An 18,493-nucleotide genomic window follows, 5' to 3' on the forward strand; every position below is an offset into this window, starting at 1 on the left:
GGATCGGATCTGAGTGTTGTCTGTCCCTGTCAGCAGAGTCTGCCAGTGGCCCGCTGGAGAGGAGCCCAGTGCTGTGCAGAGGCTTGGAAGCTTCTCAAGAACCGGGACAGACTAAGGGGCCAGGCTCCAGCTGTTGCCATGCTGCGGAGGGCAGGCTTGACGGAGCAGCAAAGCTTGCACAGGGGAATTATCAGCATCTGTGTCCTGACATGGGACATTAGGAATGTGAGACAGTCCCAGCAACTGTGTGCCTGCCAGGGACGCTGGCAGGGAGGGGCTGGGGGCAGGCCATCCAAGCCTTCCTGGACCCCAGAAATTACCAGGCAGCAGCTGTTCCTATCACTCTAAGCAACCAACCAAGCTTGTTCTGGGCTCTGATACAAACAGGGCCTTCCGAGAACTCGGGGTGTCTGTTCAGCTGTTCTAGGGAACCCTGTTATTTTTTTTGTTCTGTCCTGTCTTCACAGTGCTGGTAATCAAATCTGAGTCCTCTTTGTTTGTTTCTTGTTTTGTTTTTGTTTTTGCTGCAAGGCTTTATTAGCCTCTGCCTGACTGGACCTCACTATGTAGAGCAGGCTGGTCCCAAACTCACTAAGATCTGTTTGGCTCTGCCTCCCAGTTGTAGGGTTTCAGACATGTGCCATCATGTCTGGCCTGCTTTGATTTTAATCTTTTTTTTCTTTTTTTTTTTCTTTTTTTGGTTTTTTTGGATTTGGTTTTTTCGAGACAGGGTTTCTTTGTATAGCCCTGGCTGTCCTGGAAGTCACTCTGTAGACCAGGCTGGCCTTGAACTCAGAAATCTGCCTGCCTCTCTCTCCCAGAGTGCTGGGATTACAGGCATGCCCCACCACTGCCCAGCCTCTTTTTTTTCTTTTTAAAGGCTATGTATTACCCTGTAGCTCAGGCTGGTCTATACCTCATTCTGTGTCCGAGGTTGGATTGAAATTTGATTGCCTTAGGCAATCTGAGTATGGGGGGGAGGATTATAGGCTTGAACCCATCATTCCTAACTTTATTTGTTTCTGGAGACAAGCTCTATTCCTTTACCCCAGGCTAGCCTCCAACTCCAACTGATCCACCTGCTAGGCTTTCTGAGTAGTCTTTCTTTTCCTCTCTGAGGCAGCCTCACTATGTCAGTCCTGAAACCCAGAAATTATCAGGCAGAAGCTGTCCCTGTGACTCTGAACAACCAGGCTCTGGCCTCTGCTGTGCATAGACAGGGCCAAGGAAAACCCAGGGTGTCATCTCAGCTCTCTTATGGAGCCACAGATGTATCCTAGGCAGATTTCAAACTTCTCATTTTTTTGTTTGTTTGTTTTTTTGAGACAGGGTTTCTCTGTGTAGTCCTGGCTGTCCTGGAACTCACTCTGTAGACCAGGCTGGCCTCGAACTCAGAAATCCGCCTGCCTCTGCCTCCCAAGTGCTGGGATTACAGGTGTGTGCCACCACTGCCCGGCTTCAAACTCCTAATTTTAAAAAACATGTATTTTTTTTAATTATGTGTATTTGTTTGTGTCTGTATGTGGGTACGTGCAAGTTGCACACAGGTGCCAGCAGAAGACAGAAGAGGGCACCAGACTCCTAGAATTGAAGTTAGAGCCGGTTGTAAGTAGGGGACACTGGGAACTGAACTCAGGTCCTTTGCATGCGCTCTGGGCACTCTTAATTACTGAGCCATCTCTCTAGCCCCACCCCACCCCCCAATTCTTGAATGTGAGAGATTATCCTTCCTTCAGTGTCCTTAGTGGCTTGGACAAGAGGAGGGTAATATTGCACTAGATACATCTCTCAGTTTCACAGGAGGGAATACAGCCTCTCTGTGGTAAAGCTGTGCCGAGAGACCATTGGGTGACTCAGGAGTAGCCATGGGCCGTTGATGGAACTGCGGACCACGGGGCTTTTGATCTGCATCTCTTGGTTCTTATATCTCATCCCAACCTCCCAATCTTTCCCTGACCCAAGTAAACACAAGGAATCTGCCTTAAGACAGCCACCTGAGTGGTGACAGGACTCAGTCACTGACTAGTAATCTCTAACAGGAGACTGAGTTTGGAAGCAGGTCTCAGTCAGAATGTTTGGTTATTATGTATGCTGTTTATACAGGGAGTCAACTATGATATATGTGTGTGTGTGTGTGTGTGTGTATCTATATTTATTTATATGAGTATACTGTACCTGTCTTTAGACACACCAGGGCATCAGATCCCATTACAGATGTTGTGAGCCACCACATGGTTGCTGGGAATTGGTCTCAGGACCTCTGAAAGAGCACTCAGTGTTCTTAACCACTGAGCCATCTGTCTAGCCCTAAGCTTTATATTTTTAAAAATTATTTGTATTTGTTTTCTTTTTAGATATGTGACATTTTTTTCTTGCCTGCCTGCATGTGTCTGTGTGTCCAGTGCCTGTGGAAGTTGGAAGAGGGTGTTGGGCTGCCTAGGAACTGGAGTTACAAATGGTAGTAGTGGGTGCTGGGAATCAAACCCTGGGTCCCCAGGGAAAGGTACATGTGCTCTTAAATAATGAGTCCTTAAATTCTTACACAAGTCTCTGGAAGCTTAACTACATTTGCAGCCCTCACTCCCAGAGAGCTCGTGGGAACCAGGGAGCAGAGTCTGGGACGACTTTTGGCCTCCCCAGCCCACCCTAATGTTCAGGGTTAGGGAGCAGCTGGAACTGTCAGGAGGGAGTCCAGTAAGTTTCCAGGCTCAGAGCTCTGGGAAGTTGATCCCTCTGGGGTGGGGGCTGAGAACAGGGTTGTGAGAGCCTCCAGGGAGGATCATGCAAGTGGGGACAGCTGCAGCTCAGCCAGGCGGCCACCAGCTGCTGCCTGGGAGGCAGGCCAGGGCCAGGCAGGGCGGGCACGGCCCCCACAAGCCCCGAGCCTGCGCTGGCAGATCCAGACCGTGGGAGCAGGAGGCTTGATTTCACGTTTTCGTGCTGTGTTAATGGTCAGTTTGGTTAATGCTGAGCAGATGGGGGAGGGGACGCCAGCTCCCTTGGGGACAGTTTTGGGGCCAAACATGTATGCGTGTGCAGAGGATACTGGGCCTGCCTCACAGATGGTGCAGTGTGGCTCATGTGCCCACGAGCGCTCACTCACTCACCATGGTGTACACAAGACGGACAGAGGCTAGGGTGTGTATCTACTTCTGAGTCTGCTATGGCACAGCTGGAGGCAAAAGCCAGCTGAAGGCCTGGCACCCGCCCCTCAGTCATCTGTGTCACCCAGACCGGACTCCCAATGCGGAGAGTCTTCCTACCGTACACCCTGCCACTCAGGGAAGACACCAGGCATACAGAGATTTATTTCAAAAAATAATTTATAAAATTCCACGTTCTTCTGTCCTTTCCACAGGCTTCTCGTCTCTCAGGGACACCAGAGCCAATGTCCCTTTCACCAAGATGTTGGAACAAGCAGTGGGGGTGGGGTGAGGCTTGTGGGTTGGGGTTGGTGAAGTCCGGGGCGGGGCTCTAGGTTGTTTGGGGGAACTCGAAAGGTTTAGGACAAAAGCTTTGCAGCCAGGCCTGGAGAGCTCCTGCGATGGCGGCTACACGCCAAGGCCTTCATGCTTAGCTTCTCTGATGATGAGTCCAAGGGCAAGGCCATGATCTTGAGGGAGAGTTGAACTCTGAGCTGGGGGCATAAGGCTGGAACAGAAGGCCTCCATCATGAACCCTAGAACCAAGAATGGGCCTCCCCAAAACAGGGCCAGAGGGAGGATCTGGGACAGCAGTCGTCTCAAGTCAGAGGCCCAACACCGCCAACATCAAATGCTGATGCATCAGGTTGCAGCTGAGCTAGGAGGCCCACGGCCACGGGCCAACCAGCCCGAACAGCATCGTTCCCAGGCTCATGTTGTCTGCAGGTCAGGGAAAGGGAAGGGGCTTGGCTCAAGGGGCAAAGGGTCGTGGCTGAAAACCGAGTCGCTGGAGGAGCAGGTGCTGCTGGCATCCCCATTGGAGGGAGAAAAGGGTCCAAAGGTCAGGCGGAGGTCAAGGTACTGCAAGGAACAGAGCTGGTCAGCTTCCGGCCTCTGGGACAGGACACTTCGAGTTCAGGTTCCTAGGTCATGGGAGAGGGCATGGGGTGGGAATGGGCCATACCTCTTCGGAGACAGCCAGCAGGACCCTGTCCAGAGCTTCCACCAGCTGCTTAAAAGTGGGCCTCTGCGAGGGGGCTGCGTGCCAGCACTCCCGCATCAGCCCATACCTGGGAACGGGTCAAAGAAGCTTGTGTGTAGGGCGAGCAAAGTGAGGACTGTGGGCTCCCTAGGGTTGGAGAGGGGAAGGGAGGGGAGGAGGCAGCGCAGGGCAATTTAGTGGGAGAGTAGGAACAGGACCAGGACACCATGAGCCGTGGAGAGGAAGAGGAGGGACCGCGAGTGGAGACAGTACTGTTTTTACAGAAGCTGACATTTTAAAGTCAGGACAGAGGACGAGGTCTGGACACTGGGGCAAGGGCAAGGAGGGTGACCTTACAGCTCTGAGGGGCAGTTTGGGGGCCGCTCCATCCTGTGCCCCTCTCGCAGCAGTGAGAACAGCTCCTCCACGGGGATGCCCGGGTATGGGGAGCCTCCGAGGGTGAAGATTTCCCACAGCAGGATCCCGAAGGACCACCTAGGGGCAGAACTGCAGCTCAGCAGGGCCCAGTTTCCTTCCTTCCTCCTTGAAGCTGTGGTAAATGCTGTTATAGTGAAGATCCACCCTTGGGGACAGGGAGGTGCATTCCTTTCCTTGGGAGTATCAGAGGAAGTCCTAAGATCTGTGACTTTGGCATGCGCCTTGCCCTTTTAGAGGGGATGGGCAAGTTGAAGACAAGCAGCAGCCATCTTAGAACCCATTTCCCGGACTCACACATCACTCTGGTGTGTGTATACACGGTCAAACAACGCCTCAGGAGCCATCCACTTGACTGGCAGGCGGCCCTGGAGGAAGGAGGCAGGGACAGTGGTGTGAGTAGTAAAAGGCCTAGCCCTTTCCCTTTCAGACATAGCCCCGCCCCGCTCCCGTGCATGTCTGCGATGCCTCTCACGTTGCTGGTTTTCTTATAGTAGTCAATGTGGTGGACACCGCGGGCCAGGCCAAAGTCAGCGATCTTCATCACGTCATCCTCAGTCACCAGCACGTTTCGGGCAGCCAGGTCCCGGTGGATGCACTGAGGACAGGGTAGGGAACGTAGGAATATCAATCAGGGGAGTTCATCTTTTCACAGCAAGGCCAGAGTCCCTCAGCCCACCCCCCAGCCCCACCCCACCAATGGATGAGAAATGGAATAGGCAAAGGCCTGGGAAGAATCCCCGGAACCAGAAAGAGAAAAAGAAAGAAGCACGTTTGTTGAGAGCCCACGCAGGTGCTATGCTTGTAAGAGAATGAGTGGAGAGAAGGGGGACCTGCGGGGTTACAAATGGGGATCTGCAGGGTTAGCTGCAAATATATGGGCGCGCCGGTGTCCACACCTTCCGAGATTCCAGATACTGCATGCCTCGGGCCACCTGGTAAGCACAGGAGACCAGGGCCGGGAAGGAGAGTGGTCCCTCGCTGCTCCGAGGCCCATCAGGGCTGAGATCAGGACCTGGAGGGCGCCGGGCACGGAGGAATTCCCGAAGGTTTCCCTTGGCGGCACATTCCACAATCACATACAGGGGCCCTACAGAGGGAAGATGCGGACCAGGGGATGGAGAGTCTGGCAGGACCGTGCCTTTGCATCCCAAGTGCGCATCCCAAGTGCGGCCCGCACCTTCCTGAGTGCAGACACCCAGCAGGTTGATAATGTTCTTGTGTCTTCCGATGAGCTTCATCACCTCCATCTCAGAGACCAGGTCCGCCAAATCCTTGTCGGAGGCATTGTCTGCAAAGCAACGACTGGGCTGAGGAAGTTGCCCTCCATCTCCACAAGAGCATTATGGGAGGGGGTAGGGTTGGGAGGTGTCAAGGAAGTCTGGGCTGAAACCCTGCTGGGCTGTGTGCCTCAAAAGAAGCCTTTTGGGCTAGGGTTGTAGTTCAGTTTGTAGAGTGCTTGCCTAGCATGAAGTCTGCGTTCTAGCCTCACTACGGTATAAAACTAGGCATGGTAGAGCCCACATCTAATCCTAGCACTTGATGAATATGACGCCAGCCTGGGCTACAGGAGACAAAAACAAACAAACAAACCCAAAACTGTGTGTGTGTGTGTGTGTGTGTGTGTGTGTGAGTGTGAGTGTGTGTTTAAAGAGGGATCAGGGAGCATGGAAGGATTTGGAGGGAAGATAGAGTAGGGTGGAAATGCTGTGAATACAATACATACTAATGTATGAAACTCTCAAAAAAAGTAGGTGCTTAAAAAAAATAATTCCAGGCCAAGAGCTCATTATTAATCTTCCATGAGTTTGAGATGAGCCTGGTCTACATATGGACACTAAATAAAAACAAACAAAACTTATTTGTTTAAGATAGTGTTTCTCTGTGTAGCCCTTGGCTGTTCTAGAACTAGCTTTGTAGTCCAGGCTGGCCTTGGACTCAAAGATCTACCTGCCTCAGCCTCCTGACTGCTGGGATTAAAGACGGCCCCAGGTTCACCAAGAGACTGTGTCTCAAAGACCAAGCTGGTGAGTGATAGGGAAGGCACCTGACATCGCACACCTACACTTGTGTGCACATGCACATCTACCTATACCTATACAGGCACATCCACCTACACCTATACACACACATACACCTATACAGGCACATACACATATGCCTATACCCACACACACATATGCCTATACACACACATACACCTATACATGCACATACACATATGCCTATACACACACATACACCTATGCAGGCACATACACCTACACCTATACACACACATACACCTATACAGGTACATAAACCTACACCTATACACACACATACACCTATACATGCACATACACATACGCCTATACATATACACATACACCTATACAGGCACATACACCTATGCCTATACACACACATACACCTATACATGCACATACACCTACACCTATACACACACAACTACCTATACAGGCACATACACCTACACCTATACACACACATACACCTATACAGGCACATACACCTATGCCTATACACACACATACACCTATACAGGCGCATACACCTATGCCTATACACACACATACACCTATACAGGCGCATACACCTACACCTATACACACACATACACCTATACAGGCGCATACACCTATGCCTATACACACACATACACCTATACACGCATACACACCACTCCCATGCTCACACGCACATATACCTGGCACCCATACCCACAGTCTCTCAACCTCTCTGAGCCTCAGTCTCGTCTTATGTGCAGCAGAACACCTTCCACAAAAGTTGCAAGGACAAAACATGAAGATTCTTAAAGAACTGACCTTCCCATGAGCAGGTTGGTCCAGGGGACAGGAGAGAGGCAGAAGCTCCCGGCAGGAAGGAAGCTGTCCTAACTGGTCCCTGGTTAACAGCCCCTAGGCAGGAAGCGCCCTGAGGTCTTGTTATGTGAAGGAGACTTCTGTGATTTCTCTAGGAAAGACTGGGCTAAGGACCAGGGACTGGGGCTGACCTGCGGCCTTGGGACAAAGACAGAACTCTTATCCTAGCCGTACATCAATATGGAAAAGCCCGTTTCACAATCACCGCTTCACAGAAAGTGCCAGCTGGCTCCAGCTGTGCGGAGTGGAGGGAGCAAGGGAGGGAAGAGTGCAGTGCTACGGCAGCAGCACGTTCTAACGGGGCCAGCAAGACATCCAGGACCCAAGGGTATGCTGTTAACATCAAGATGCTGAGTAAACTTGATAAGATGATATGATTTACCCAGAGCAAAACGACAGATAATAAACACACAGAAGAAGACCTAAAGGAGCCCGCAAGATGGCATGCCACACAGCCTGATGACAAGACTTTGATCCCTGAGACTGACTCCCATAAGTTGTTCTCCAAACGCTATGAGCACAGGCTATGACGTGTGCCACACTTACACACACATCACACACACAACACAATAATTGCCCTAAATCCCGGCACTTGGGAGGCAGAGGCAAGTGGCTCTCTGTAGATTCAAGTCCAGTCTGGTCTATAAGTTCCAGGCCAGCTAGGACTGTATAGTGTGACCCTGCCTGAAAATGTAAATAAACTTTTAAAAATAAAGAATTAGTGAGGTTTCAAGGACAAACCCCAGGCGGCTGCATGATAAGGCTGTATCAGGCTGTATCATGGGGGTGTTGCCTGAGCTCTGGGTTTCCATATCCCCTCCATGATTCCTGGGGTTGTACGGTGGCTCTTGCACATGTGGGACAAGTGTTTTACCACTCAGCCAGGCCTCTTTATATTTTGGGGACGTGTTTTACTACGTTGTCCAGGCAGCACTTGAGCCCCACCTGTAACTTTGCCCCACTTTACCGTCCTAATGTCTTAGTCTTTCAAGTACCCAAGATTATAGGCTTGCACCACCAGACCCAGCCTGAAACCTGGGACTTTTTAATTTTTAAGATTTATTTTTTATTTGTGTGTGTGTGTGTCTGCACACACCATGTGTGTATAGTGCCTTCAGAGGCCAGAAGAGGATGTCAGAATCCCTGGGGCTGGAGTTACAGGTGGTTTTGAGTTGCCAGATGTATGTGTTAGGATTTGAACTTGAGTCCTCTGCAAGAGCATTGAGCACTCTTAACGGCTAAGCCATCTCTCCAGTCCTGAGACTGGGACTGTGCTCTACAAAGGACACAGACTAGGAGTGGGAGGAGTATGTACTGAAGGTGTATTGTGTGGTGGGATTGATGGAGGTGAGGCATGAAATGTGTGAGGATGATACAGAGATAGGTGGCCGGAGCTAACAGGGGCAGGGAGGCGGGGCGGTTAAACTCCAAAGACCACAGATACCATAGGGATTGTCACCCAGTGGCTACACTTTCCTGTGCTAGTCAGGTATCATTCCAGCACTCGGAGGCTGGTGTAGGAGGATCACTCTGAGTTCCAGGAGGCAGGGTTAGATTACAGAGTGACTTCTAGGTCAGACTCAACAAAACAGAACAGTCCCAGCCAGGCATGGTGGTGCACGCCTTTAATCCCAGCACTTGGGAGGCAGAGGCTGGTCTGGTCGGCAGAGTGAGTTCTAGGACAGCCAGAGAAACTCTGTCTCAAAAAAGGAAAAATAAAAACAAAACAAAACAAAAAAAAAAAACAAAAGTAAAACCCCAAACAAAAAGGAAAGAATGAAAAAAAGGAAGAAAGAAAGAAAACCAGTTCCAAATCCTACACCGAAAATTTACTAATCCACCTTGTTTCAGAAACACCTATAAACTCCGCCTCTGAGAGGTAAGGGGCCATTATTCATCCCCGTGGAGGCTCAAGAGAAAACTGAGACTGAGAAGTCACTTGCCAGGGCCAGCAGCAGGCGTAGGCTTCAGGCCCAAGGGTGGAAACCCTGTGGCCTTTTCTCATGCACAAGCTGTCCCAATAGCTCCTTGCATGGCCCCAGAATGGGCAGTCCCTATAACCTCCTGAGTGCCCAACAGGGCCTGTCCCTGTAGTCCCTTGCGTGGCCCCAGCATGGACAGTCCGTGTAGCGCCTTGTGCGGCCCCAGCACACCCTGCCCGGTTGTCATGCGTACCTTTCAGCATCTTCACAGCCACGGTGCTGGTTTGGTCAGGCCGGGCGGGATCCATACCAAAGGCTTCTGCACGAACCACTTGCCCAAAGCAGCCCTCACCCAGGGGCTTTCCGAGCACCAGCCTGGAGACCAAGAAGACCCATGCCTCAGATCTGTGGGTACCACTCTTGAGCTGGCACCCCCATTCTTAGCCTGTTCGGTGTACCTGTCGCGGGGGAATTCCCAAAGTGGGTCGAGAGGTAGGTCTAGACTCACAAGACCCGTGAGCAAGGGCGGACCACTGGAGGAGAGTCGGACACCTCGCACCAGGGACAAGCTTGATTTGCCAGAGGACCTCGACTCCAAAGAGAACTGCAAAGTGGGAAGAGATTTGTTCTGCCCGCTGGGGTCAGGCTGAGGGCCGTACATGGTCGGGGCTGGGGAGTGGGCGGCACAGTACCTGTCGGGCCAGAGGGAACCGGGACAGCTTTTGTACAGTGACAGGCTGACGAGAGTGGTGACCCTGGATTGCTTGTCGGTGATACACGCCAGCCAGCAGCAGGAGCACAACCAAAGCCAGAGAGCCGGACACATACAGGATGATATCTGTGTATCTGGTCTCAGGCGTTGCTGTTGTCCACGTGACGTCTTCTTCTGCTCGTTAGATGAACATAGACAGAGAAAATGGGCAGTCAGTGGTCAGACTGACCAGCCCTTCCCCGCAGCTTAGGTCCCCATAGGCACTAACACACATAGGGACACACACTGAAAAAGTCACAGTTATATATAGTCATATCCCTGAGGGTCACAAGGACAAAACCCAAATACTGTATACCCCCATGGGCCAAGGAAACTGCCCACCTAACAGGCCACAATGGACCAGAGAGAAGTCCTGTAGTCTCCCCCAGGCCCTCACCTGGTAGCACCGTGAGCCAGGCTGACTGGTAGGAAAGGCCTATGGAGTTGCCCGCCAGGCAGGTGTACTCTCCCGCATCCTCCGCAGACACGTTCCTCAGATACAAGACCTCCACCTCTGAGCTGTTGATGTCTGTTGTCTGAAGCAGGGGACACACGAGGGTAGTTGGGTACCATCCCACCCCAATAGGGAAAGAGTGGGGCCCAGCCCGGGTACTAGCAGGAAGCACACCTTCAGGACTTGCACGTAGGGGAAGCCATCAGCGCCAAAACTGCTGCCGTTGATGACGATGTGCTTCAGCCACTGGATATGGGGCTGGGCATCACTGTACACTTTGCATAGCAGCTCCACATTGCTGCCAACCACAGCTGTGGTGTTGGCTGGGAGCCCCGCCTGCAGGATGGGCCGGTGCGGGGACCGCTCTGGGGGCCAGGCCAGGCCGTCAACCCTGACCCGTGGCACCCGCACGATCACCCAGTTTACCTGCCCCCAGCCGCCCTCCTAGATCAGGGGAAGGACCTTCAGGACGCACAGCTCAGATCTTGTCTATCTTCTGTTTACCTTCCTTCAATTTTTTATGGCTTTACTTTAGGGCAGCTTCTCAGATTCACATTCAAAATGTCCACAGCCTGTCCCCTACCCCCACAAATGCTGCATCCAAGGCACATACCTGCCCACAAATGCACTATATTCTTAAGAACTGAATTCAGCCTGTGCCATCTGCCTGGATGCCCTTCTCCCGCTCCCTTTAGGCAGACTCCTGCTCCTTCAGCCCACGCCCCACCCCCTTGCTTCCAGTTGAATCCTGGGGCTGTTTCACTCATCTGAAACTGACTCCATCTAGTTTCCAACACAAGATAAGACAAGATAGCCACCCTCGAGACAGGACGGAGCTGGAAGATAAGGCAAAGTCTTTGTCCTGCCTCCCTAGCCCATCCACTCACCCAGCACATCCAGCAGGTAGCTGTAGCGAATGCTACCCAGAGCGTTCTCCACGTGGCACGTATATGTGCCACGGTCTGAGGGTACCACACTTTCCATCACCAGGCTCCAGTGTTGGTGACGCAGCTGGAAGCAGGCAGGGTAGAGGAAGTGTCCGTAAGGGGGCCCGAGAAAGCCAGGACAGGGGTTGGATAGAATCTGCCTATGGGGTTCTTGTCAACCTTCCTAGGCCCTGAGAGGATCAGGCCAAGGCCAGAGATCCCAAGACAGAGAAACAGGCTGTGAGGAGAAGTGTCTCAACGGGGCTGAAGGCATTGTTTAGTAGTTAAGAACGCTGATGCTCTTCCAGAGGTCCCAGATTTGATTCCAGCACCTACATGGTGGTGGCTCACAACCAGCTGTAACTCCAGTTCCTGGGGGATCTGACATTCTCCTCTAGTCATTGCAGGCACAGGGCATGCACACATTACATAAATATATACATGCAGACAAAACATTCACATGCATAAAATAAATAAATCTTAAAAAATAATAAGTTGGAGGAGGAAGAAGAGGAAGAAGAAGAAGAGAAGGAGGAGGAAGAGGAGGAGGGGGCCAGGCATGGTGGTGCAGACCTTTAATCCCAACACTTGGAAGCCAGTGAAAAGCAGGAGGATATGAATTTAAGGCTAGCCTGGTCTACAGATGGAGTTCCAAGCTACTCAAGACTACACAGTGAGATCCTGTCTCAGAGGAAAAAACAAACACCACAAAAACAATCCTCCCCCCCCAAAACCCCAAGACAAAAACAACCTCTGAACCCTGGCTTGAGTCTTTCAAGTTCAGCTACCCCCTACCCAGGAGTGCTCCCCCTACCCAGGAGTGCTCCCCCTACCCAGGAGTGCTCCCCCTATCCAGGAGTGCTCCTCCTACACAGGAGTGCTCCCCCTACCCAGGAGTATATTTTATATATATATAAGTATATTATATATATATATATATATAGCATATTTTATATATATATATGGCGTATATATATAATATATATATATATATATATATATATATATATATATATATATATGTCTTAAAAACAACAACAAAAAGCAAACAAACAAGCATTGTCACCCCCGATGCCTTTAGTCCAAGCATCAGGAAGCCAGAACAGAGGCAGGCTAGTCCCTTGTGAGTTCAAGGCCAGCCTAGTCTATACAGTGAGTTCCAGGCCCAGCAGGGTTACATAGAGGAGCAGCAGCATCAGGGCTGGAGAGATGCTCAGAGGTTAGGAGCATGTGCTGCTCTTCTGGAGGACCCGAGCTTGCTTCCTAGTTGCCCATGTCAGACAGCTCACAATTGCCTATATAATTCTAGTTCCTGCGGATCGGATGCCCTTTTCTGGTTTCTGTAGGCACACATATACGTGGTATTTACTTACATATAAATAAAGATAATTAAAATAATCTTTTAGCACCCCAGGATATAACAGGAGCTATTTTTTTTTTTTTGCTGAGGTTGAGAGGTCACACTTTATGGGAGAGTAGCAGATCGGGAACTTGAGCCAGAGCTGTCCAGGTCCGGAATTACCTTCCGCATTATCTGTCTATCGTCCTATGTGAGGGGCTATGTGGGGAAAATGAAAATGGCGGAGAAGGTGCGCGTGGAGAGCTGAGACGCACCCGAATGCCTCCGATCCGGTTCTCTCCGTGGAAGGCCTGCCCGTCCTTGAGCCAGTGGATGGTGGGCATGGGGTTCCCTGCAGCTGGGCAGCGGAATTTGACAGTATTCCCGGCAGGCACTGCATGCAGCTTCTTCTCCATGCGTTGGGGGTGTGTCCAGTAGGGTGCTAGAGGGGAAAGGAACAGTTATTGAGACCCTAAGCTGACCTTGCTCGGTTCCCACACAAGCCTCTCCTCAGGGACCAGACGGGTGGTAGAGAAGAGTTCTTGGGAGGAGGCACCAACCTTGCTGTGGGTACACACGCCCTCTCGAGGAGCTGCTGAGTGTGTTGGGGTCCTCACCGTTACTGATGGAGGTTAAGGAATCTATTCAGGGACAAAGGAAGGCATCTGAAATCCAAGAGAAGAGGGGCTTCTCTCCCAAGGTGCTCTTAAACCCTGGCCAGACCCTCTTACCATCCACAAGCAAAGTAAGATTGTGTGCGACAGCCATGGAGCCTCGGGCCAGGCAGAGGTATCGGCCAGCATCCTCAGGAAGGAAGCTGGCGATCTCCAGGCGGCCTCTCCAGCCCCGTACTCGCCCAGCAGATGCTAGGCGGCTGCCCTCCTTGTACCAGTGACGGCCGCGCTCTGTACGCCCACAGCACAGCCGCACAGGCTGCCCCAGGGCCACCATCAACACCTGCTCTTGCTGCTCCAGGATTGGGGCTAGGCAGGGCTCTGAGGGCAGATGGCAGAAGTCATTGATTCCCATAGTGCCATCTGAGGCTAACCCCCCACCCTGCACACAGAGAACATGCTACACACATGGGACAGGGACACAAAGATCCTGTAATACATGCTGTTCCCACACACATAACCACATGCTACAAAATGCTTTGCACAGGGCCAATGCCACACTTTTCCTGGGAGTTGTCACACACACACACACACACTTGGCACACATGCTATACATGCCACTACCCAGGATAAACACACATATACACACAAGGCACATGCTACAGGTGCCACATACAGGACACATGCCACACCTCTGAGGCACACTATACTCGGTTCATACGTGATACGTGCTGCTTGTACACCCAGTGCGTAGAACCACACACGTACATACACAGCCAAGGGGCTCACCACTGGCTCTGCAGCCCAGCCCAGGCTCTGTGCCCTGTAAGGCTAATCCTCTCTTGTAGACATACAGCTAGGAGTGTGCTGGCTGGGAGGGAGCAGGCCATCGCAACGCCCTGCCTTTGCTGCCTCCTTCGTGGGGACAGGGACAGGGTCCTCCGCAGCTTTGCTCAGCCAGAAGCCCCTTTCTGGTTCTGTCCCCGACATCCCTGCCACCCTCTTCCACCTTGGAGGCCATACCCTGCTCCATTTCCTCAGAGGCCTCAAGGGACAAGGCTGGTGTCCCCTGAAGGATGCTCAACAGGGCCAATAGTAGCCACATTTCCTTCCAGCTGTTCTCAGGACCCAGGCCAGACTTCCCACTGATCACCTTCCTAAAACAGGGGTGGGGGTGGGGGGGAGGAGAGAAAGAGCTGTGGTCATATGCTGGTCCCACTCTTTGTTTTGCAGATGAAGACCCAGAGACAGGAAGCAGCCAGAAGGCTCATCCAAACCCCACAAGCAGCAGTGGGGCAGAGGCTGAAGCCAGCACTGCGAGGCAGAGCCCCAGCCTCCCCATAGGAGGCTCTGCAGGCCGTGTGTGTGTGTGTGTGTGTGTGTGTGTGTGTGTGTGTGTGTGTGTGTGTACTTCCTGCTGTCTTGGGTCCTACTGCGGCCTGGCAGGCCTTCAGAGAGAGCAGTTTCAGGATCTTTTTCTTGGAAGGAAGTAGAGATGGTAACTTCTCCTTTGCTCACTCTGAGCACATCATTTATTTTTTGCTGAATAAATGAATTCATTGCTGAAGACTCAGAGAAGAAAAGGGAACCCTAATACAAGGCCAGCCTTCAGCATCTGGATGCCATCTAACCAGCGGGACCTCACTCTTTTGCATTACTGACACTTCCATGTCCAGCTTGGGACGCTTCCAGCGGTGGGCGCTCTAATGAGGCGCAGTCCAAATTAAGGACATTTTTCCTCGTTCCGAGCCAGAAAAGCATCCCGAGGACACTTCCAGTGACTTGTGCCCTCATGGCTGGCTTCCCCTTAGACAGTGTAGGAGCTTGTTTGGCGTTGTTTATCGTTTTTTTCGAGTTGTGGGTTGAACCCAAGTCCTCCTTGCATGCTAAGCAAAGCCTCTGCCACTGAGCTTCACGTTGTGTTGCTGGCTTTGCAATTGACACAGATTTTACATGCCTGGTAGCTACAAATTCAAATCCTGATTCCTGCCAAGACCTACCTTTGTCCCTTTCTGAACCGTTATCATCATAGGGTTGCTTCAGGGACAAAAAGGGACCATACATGGAGAGATGGCACACGGAGCATTGGTGAGATGTTCTCCCTGTCCCCAATTTGAGTGTGCACTGGCAGCCTTTGTCTGACTTTATCGGTCTCTACTTCTAAAATGGTGCTGTTAAGTCTGATACACATACTTGTCCAAATGCTATAGTGGAACATCTGTTCCACTGAGTCTCCAAAAGGAAGACTTAGTCCTAAGCCTTAACTTGACCAGGAAACCAGTGGAGTCCCAGGGATGCACAGGCTGCTACCTAGTCCTGGATAACAACCAGGTATCACCAGCATCTTTGGATCAGCGTTCCTTTTCTTCAAGAACCTGCTCTTATTGGGCAAGTGCTTTGTGAATGTGCACGTACGTCATCCTGGCACAGGGGCCGTGCTAATCTCTGTATCAGGCCAACGTTAGTGGATGTGCAGTCAAAGAAAACAGCATGATTCTTAGTAGATGCAGTCCATACTTCACCAAACTGGGAACACTACCCAGGGAGCCCATTATACCTGTTCTTCTCAAGCCACTGCTGAGGAAGACTCAGACCTAAGCCTTCAGTCCACTGACCTCCTCAATGTCTCTCAGCTCCCCTGCCCCACTTAGGCTAGGTTATGGTCATTTCTTGCTTGGTATCTTGGCAAATCTTAGTTCTTTAACATCCAGTAGTTTTGTTTTGTTTTTTCTCCCTGTCACCCAGTTTACAAGCTCCCAAGGACTAACTGCAGGCCACTCTTTTCTTTCTATTTCTTTTTTACTATTTTGAGACAAGTGCTCACTAAAGTTGACCAAGCAGACTGACACCGAAATTCACTCTGTAAACCAAGCAGGTCTACAAATTGTGAGCCTCCTGACTCAGCCTGGCTAGCACCCGACAAAGCCCAGGTGCCAGGCTCAACTTTTCTAGGCTTCATTTTAAACGCTAGTGTCAACCTTGTTAGTCCCACAGTCTGATCCTTCAGTAAATTCTAAAAGCCAGAATGTTCGCTTCCTTCCCCGTACCCTCGTGTCCCTCGTTCCTCTTGTCCACTGGCTTAGCTATCGCCTTAAAACCTTGACCTGCCCCCTACTCGGTCGGGTCCATCTGCAAAAGATTCCTACCACACCCTGCTAAGCAGAGCTCTTCGTCTCCAGCTTGGGTTGGGGTGGACAGGTCTGGGGAGGTTTTATTCCCACTCCCAGGCTGCCCTGAATTCACAACCACAGAATTCTTAGTCTGGTCACCTCTGCTGGCCGCTGAGGATCGCTAGCTCTTGGGACTGACATCAGAGCGCGCTGAGTTGTTGACCCTCCTACTCTCACACGATGAGGAGGTGCTCGGTGCAAATGACTGCCGAGCGTTAGTTTCCTCATCTTTTTTGGCCAGAGCGCGTCTGTCACCCGCCCAAGGGCGACAGTGTTCTTACTTTAGTGCCCCCACCCCGTCGCCCTCGGAGGGAGGTGCACGTCGGCGGTCCCCGTGCGGAGTTGCATAGACAGCTGGCCCATCGCCCTCGCCCCGGTGGGCAATAAGTAACTAGAGCGGTGACCAGGGTGCTCTTTGAACGGAGGGGGACAAAAGGCCCTGTGTGCGCTGCGGGTTACTGATTTACCGCCCCCTCCACCCAACCACTCCCGCCGCGCGGGCGCCAAGGTCCCGGGCTGAGGGGGCAGCTCCCGAGCTCCACGGCCGCTGTCCCCACGGCGGCCGGGAGTACGGTGTGTGGCCCGGCTCGCCCAGAGCTAGAGGGCTTGGCTCCCTGTGCAGGGGCCCGGCTCACCTGGCTCCTCCGCCGCCTGGTTCCCGCGCGCGCGGGTCACGATCCCGGCAGGGCTGGCACACTCACCCGCCAGGAGCTCCTCCGCCCCGGGCCGAAGAGCCAGGAATGTCCCTGCAACTGCAGCGTGGCGGGGGGCTGCCCCCTCCTGCCCCGCCCACATCGGGCTCCGCCCCTCCTGGACCAGTTCTGATCTGAGAGGCGTGGTCCGAGACGGGGCAAACCTCTGCCTGGCACCCTAGTGCGCGAGCTCTGGTTGTCTCAGCCGCTCCAGGGCCGCTGGTCCAACCCGCAAGGTCTAACGTGCTACCTGTTCTATCCTCTGCTCTTCATCAATCTGGAACTCACCAGGCTCTGGTTGGTTTTTCGTGCAATCGCAGAACATCAGAGAGACTTGATTTCTCCTTTGCCTGAGAGGCCTTCGGAGGATATTTAAAATACATCTCGGTCGGGTGGCGGTGGCTGCGGCGGCGGTGACTGGTGGCGCACTCCCTTAATCCCAGCACTGGGGAGGCAGAAGCAGATGGATCTCTGAGTTTCAGGCCAGCCTGGTCTACAAATGGAGTTCCAGGACAGCCAGGACTACACAGAGAAACCTTGTCTCAAAAACAAACAGAACAAAACAAAACTACCAAACCAAGACCAACTAACCAACTAAATATATAAATAATTTAAAACAAATAAAATAAAATACATATCCAGACCGGGTCTAGTAATCTCATTTACTTAGAAGGCTAAGGCACAACCGACTTGGCAACTTAATAAGACCCTGTCTGAAAAGAAAAAAAAAAAGAAACAAAACAAAACAACAAACAACAACAACCCCCCCCCCAAAAAAAAACCAGCTTAGCGGTCAAGCATTTGCATGTATGAGGCTTTAAGTTTAAAGTCTAGCCTGGCAGTGGTGGTGCACGTCTTTAATCCCAGCACTTGGGAGGCAGAGGCAATCAGATTTCTGAGTTCGAGGCCAGCCTGGTCTACAGAGTGAGTTCCAGGACAGCCAGGGCTACACAGAAAAACCCTGTCTTGAAAAAACAAAAAAAAAAAAAAATAAAACAAAAAAAAAGTTTAAAGTCTAGTGTAAAAAAAAAAGTGACTTTTTATTTTATTTTATTTTATTTTATACGTACTGCTGTTTTCCCTCCATGTATGTCTGTGTGAAAATGTAGGATTCCCTGAAACTGGAGTTATAGTTATGACCGGCCAAATAGGTGCTGGGAATTGAACCCAGGGTCCTCTG

At 51.7% G+C, this 18,493-nt stretch overlaps 1 protein-coding gene across 2 annotated transcripts; it reads right to left on the minus strand.

The window, feature by feature from the left end:
* Window positions 1-3,301: 3,301 nt before the first annotated feature.
* Window positions 3,302-17,390, minus strand: Fgfr4 (fibroblast growth factor receptor 4). Of its 2 annotated transcripts, XM_052157051.1 has the most exons (18): window positions 17,257-17,389; window positions 14,475-14,608; window positions 13,569-13,832; window positions 13,398-13,478; window positions 13,113-13,279; window positions 11,460-11,583; window positions 10,747-10,937; window positions 10,516-10,654; window positions 10,060-10,253; window positions 9,826-9,971; window positions 9,621-9,742; window positions 5,741-5,851; window positions 5,460-5,650; window positions 5,036-5,158; window positions 4,858-4,928; window positions 4,483-4,620; window positions 4,108-4,213; window positions 3,302-4,004 (listed from the first exon to the last, which is right to left on the minus strand). In XM_052157051.1, exons 2-18 carry the CDS (start codon window positions 14,554-14,556, stop codon window positions 3,855-3,857), a joined length of 2,400 nt encoding a protein of 799 aa, XP_052013011.1. In that variant the 5' UTR covers window positions 14,557-14,608; window positions 17,257-17,389; the 3' UTR covers window positions 3,302-3,854. The 2 variants fall into 2 exon arrangements, with proteins under 2 accessions (XP_052013011.1, XP_052013012.1); XM_052157052.1 differs by lacking the exon at window positions 4,108-4,213 and having other exon boundaries at window positions 3,978-4,066; window positions 17,257-17,390.
* Between the last annotated feature and the right edge of the window lie 1,103 nt (window positions 17,391-18,493).

Source organism: Apodemus sylvaticus, chromosome 14 (assembly GCF_947179515.1).
Source record: "Apodemus sylvaticus chromosome 14, mApoSyl1.1, whole genome shotgun sequence".
Taxonomy (NCBI): Eukaryota; Metazoa; Chordata; class Mammalia; order Rodentia; family Muridae; genus Apodemus; species Apodemus sylvaticus.

Bases quoted from the DNA above. Each gene is read 5' to 3' on its own strand.
- Fgfr4 (XM_052157051.1), bottom strand. From the start codon at position 14,556: ATGTGGCTACTATTGGCCCTGTTGAGCATCCTTCAGGGGACACCAGCC. The intron at 10,938-11,459 runs GTGAGTGGATGG...CCTGGCCCCCAG, and splicing joins CTACCTGCTGGATGTGCTGG to AGCGGTCCCCGCACCGGCCC. The intron at 4,929-5,035 runs GTGAGAGGCATC...TCCTTCCTCCAG, and splicing joins ACTATAAGAAAACCAGCAAC to GGCCGCCTGCCAGTCAAGTG.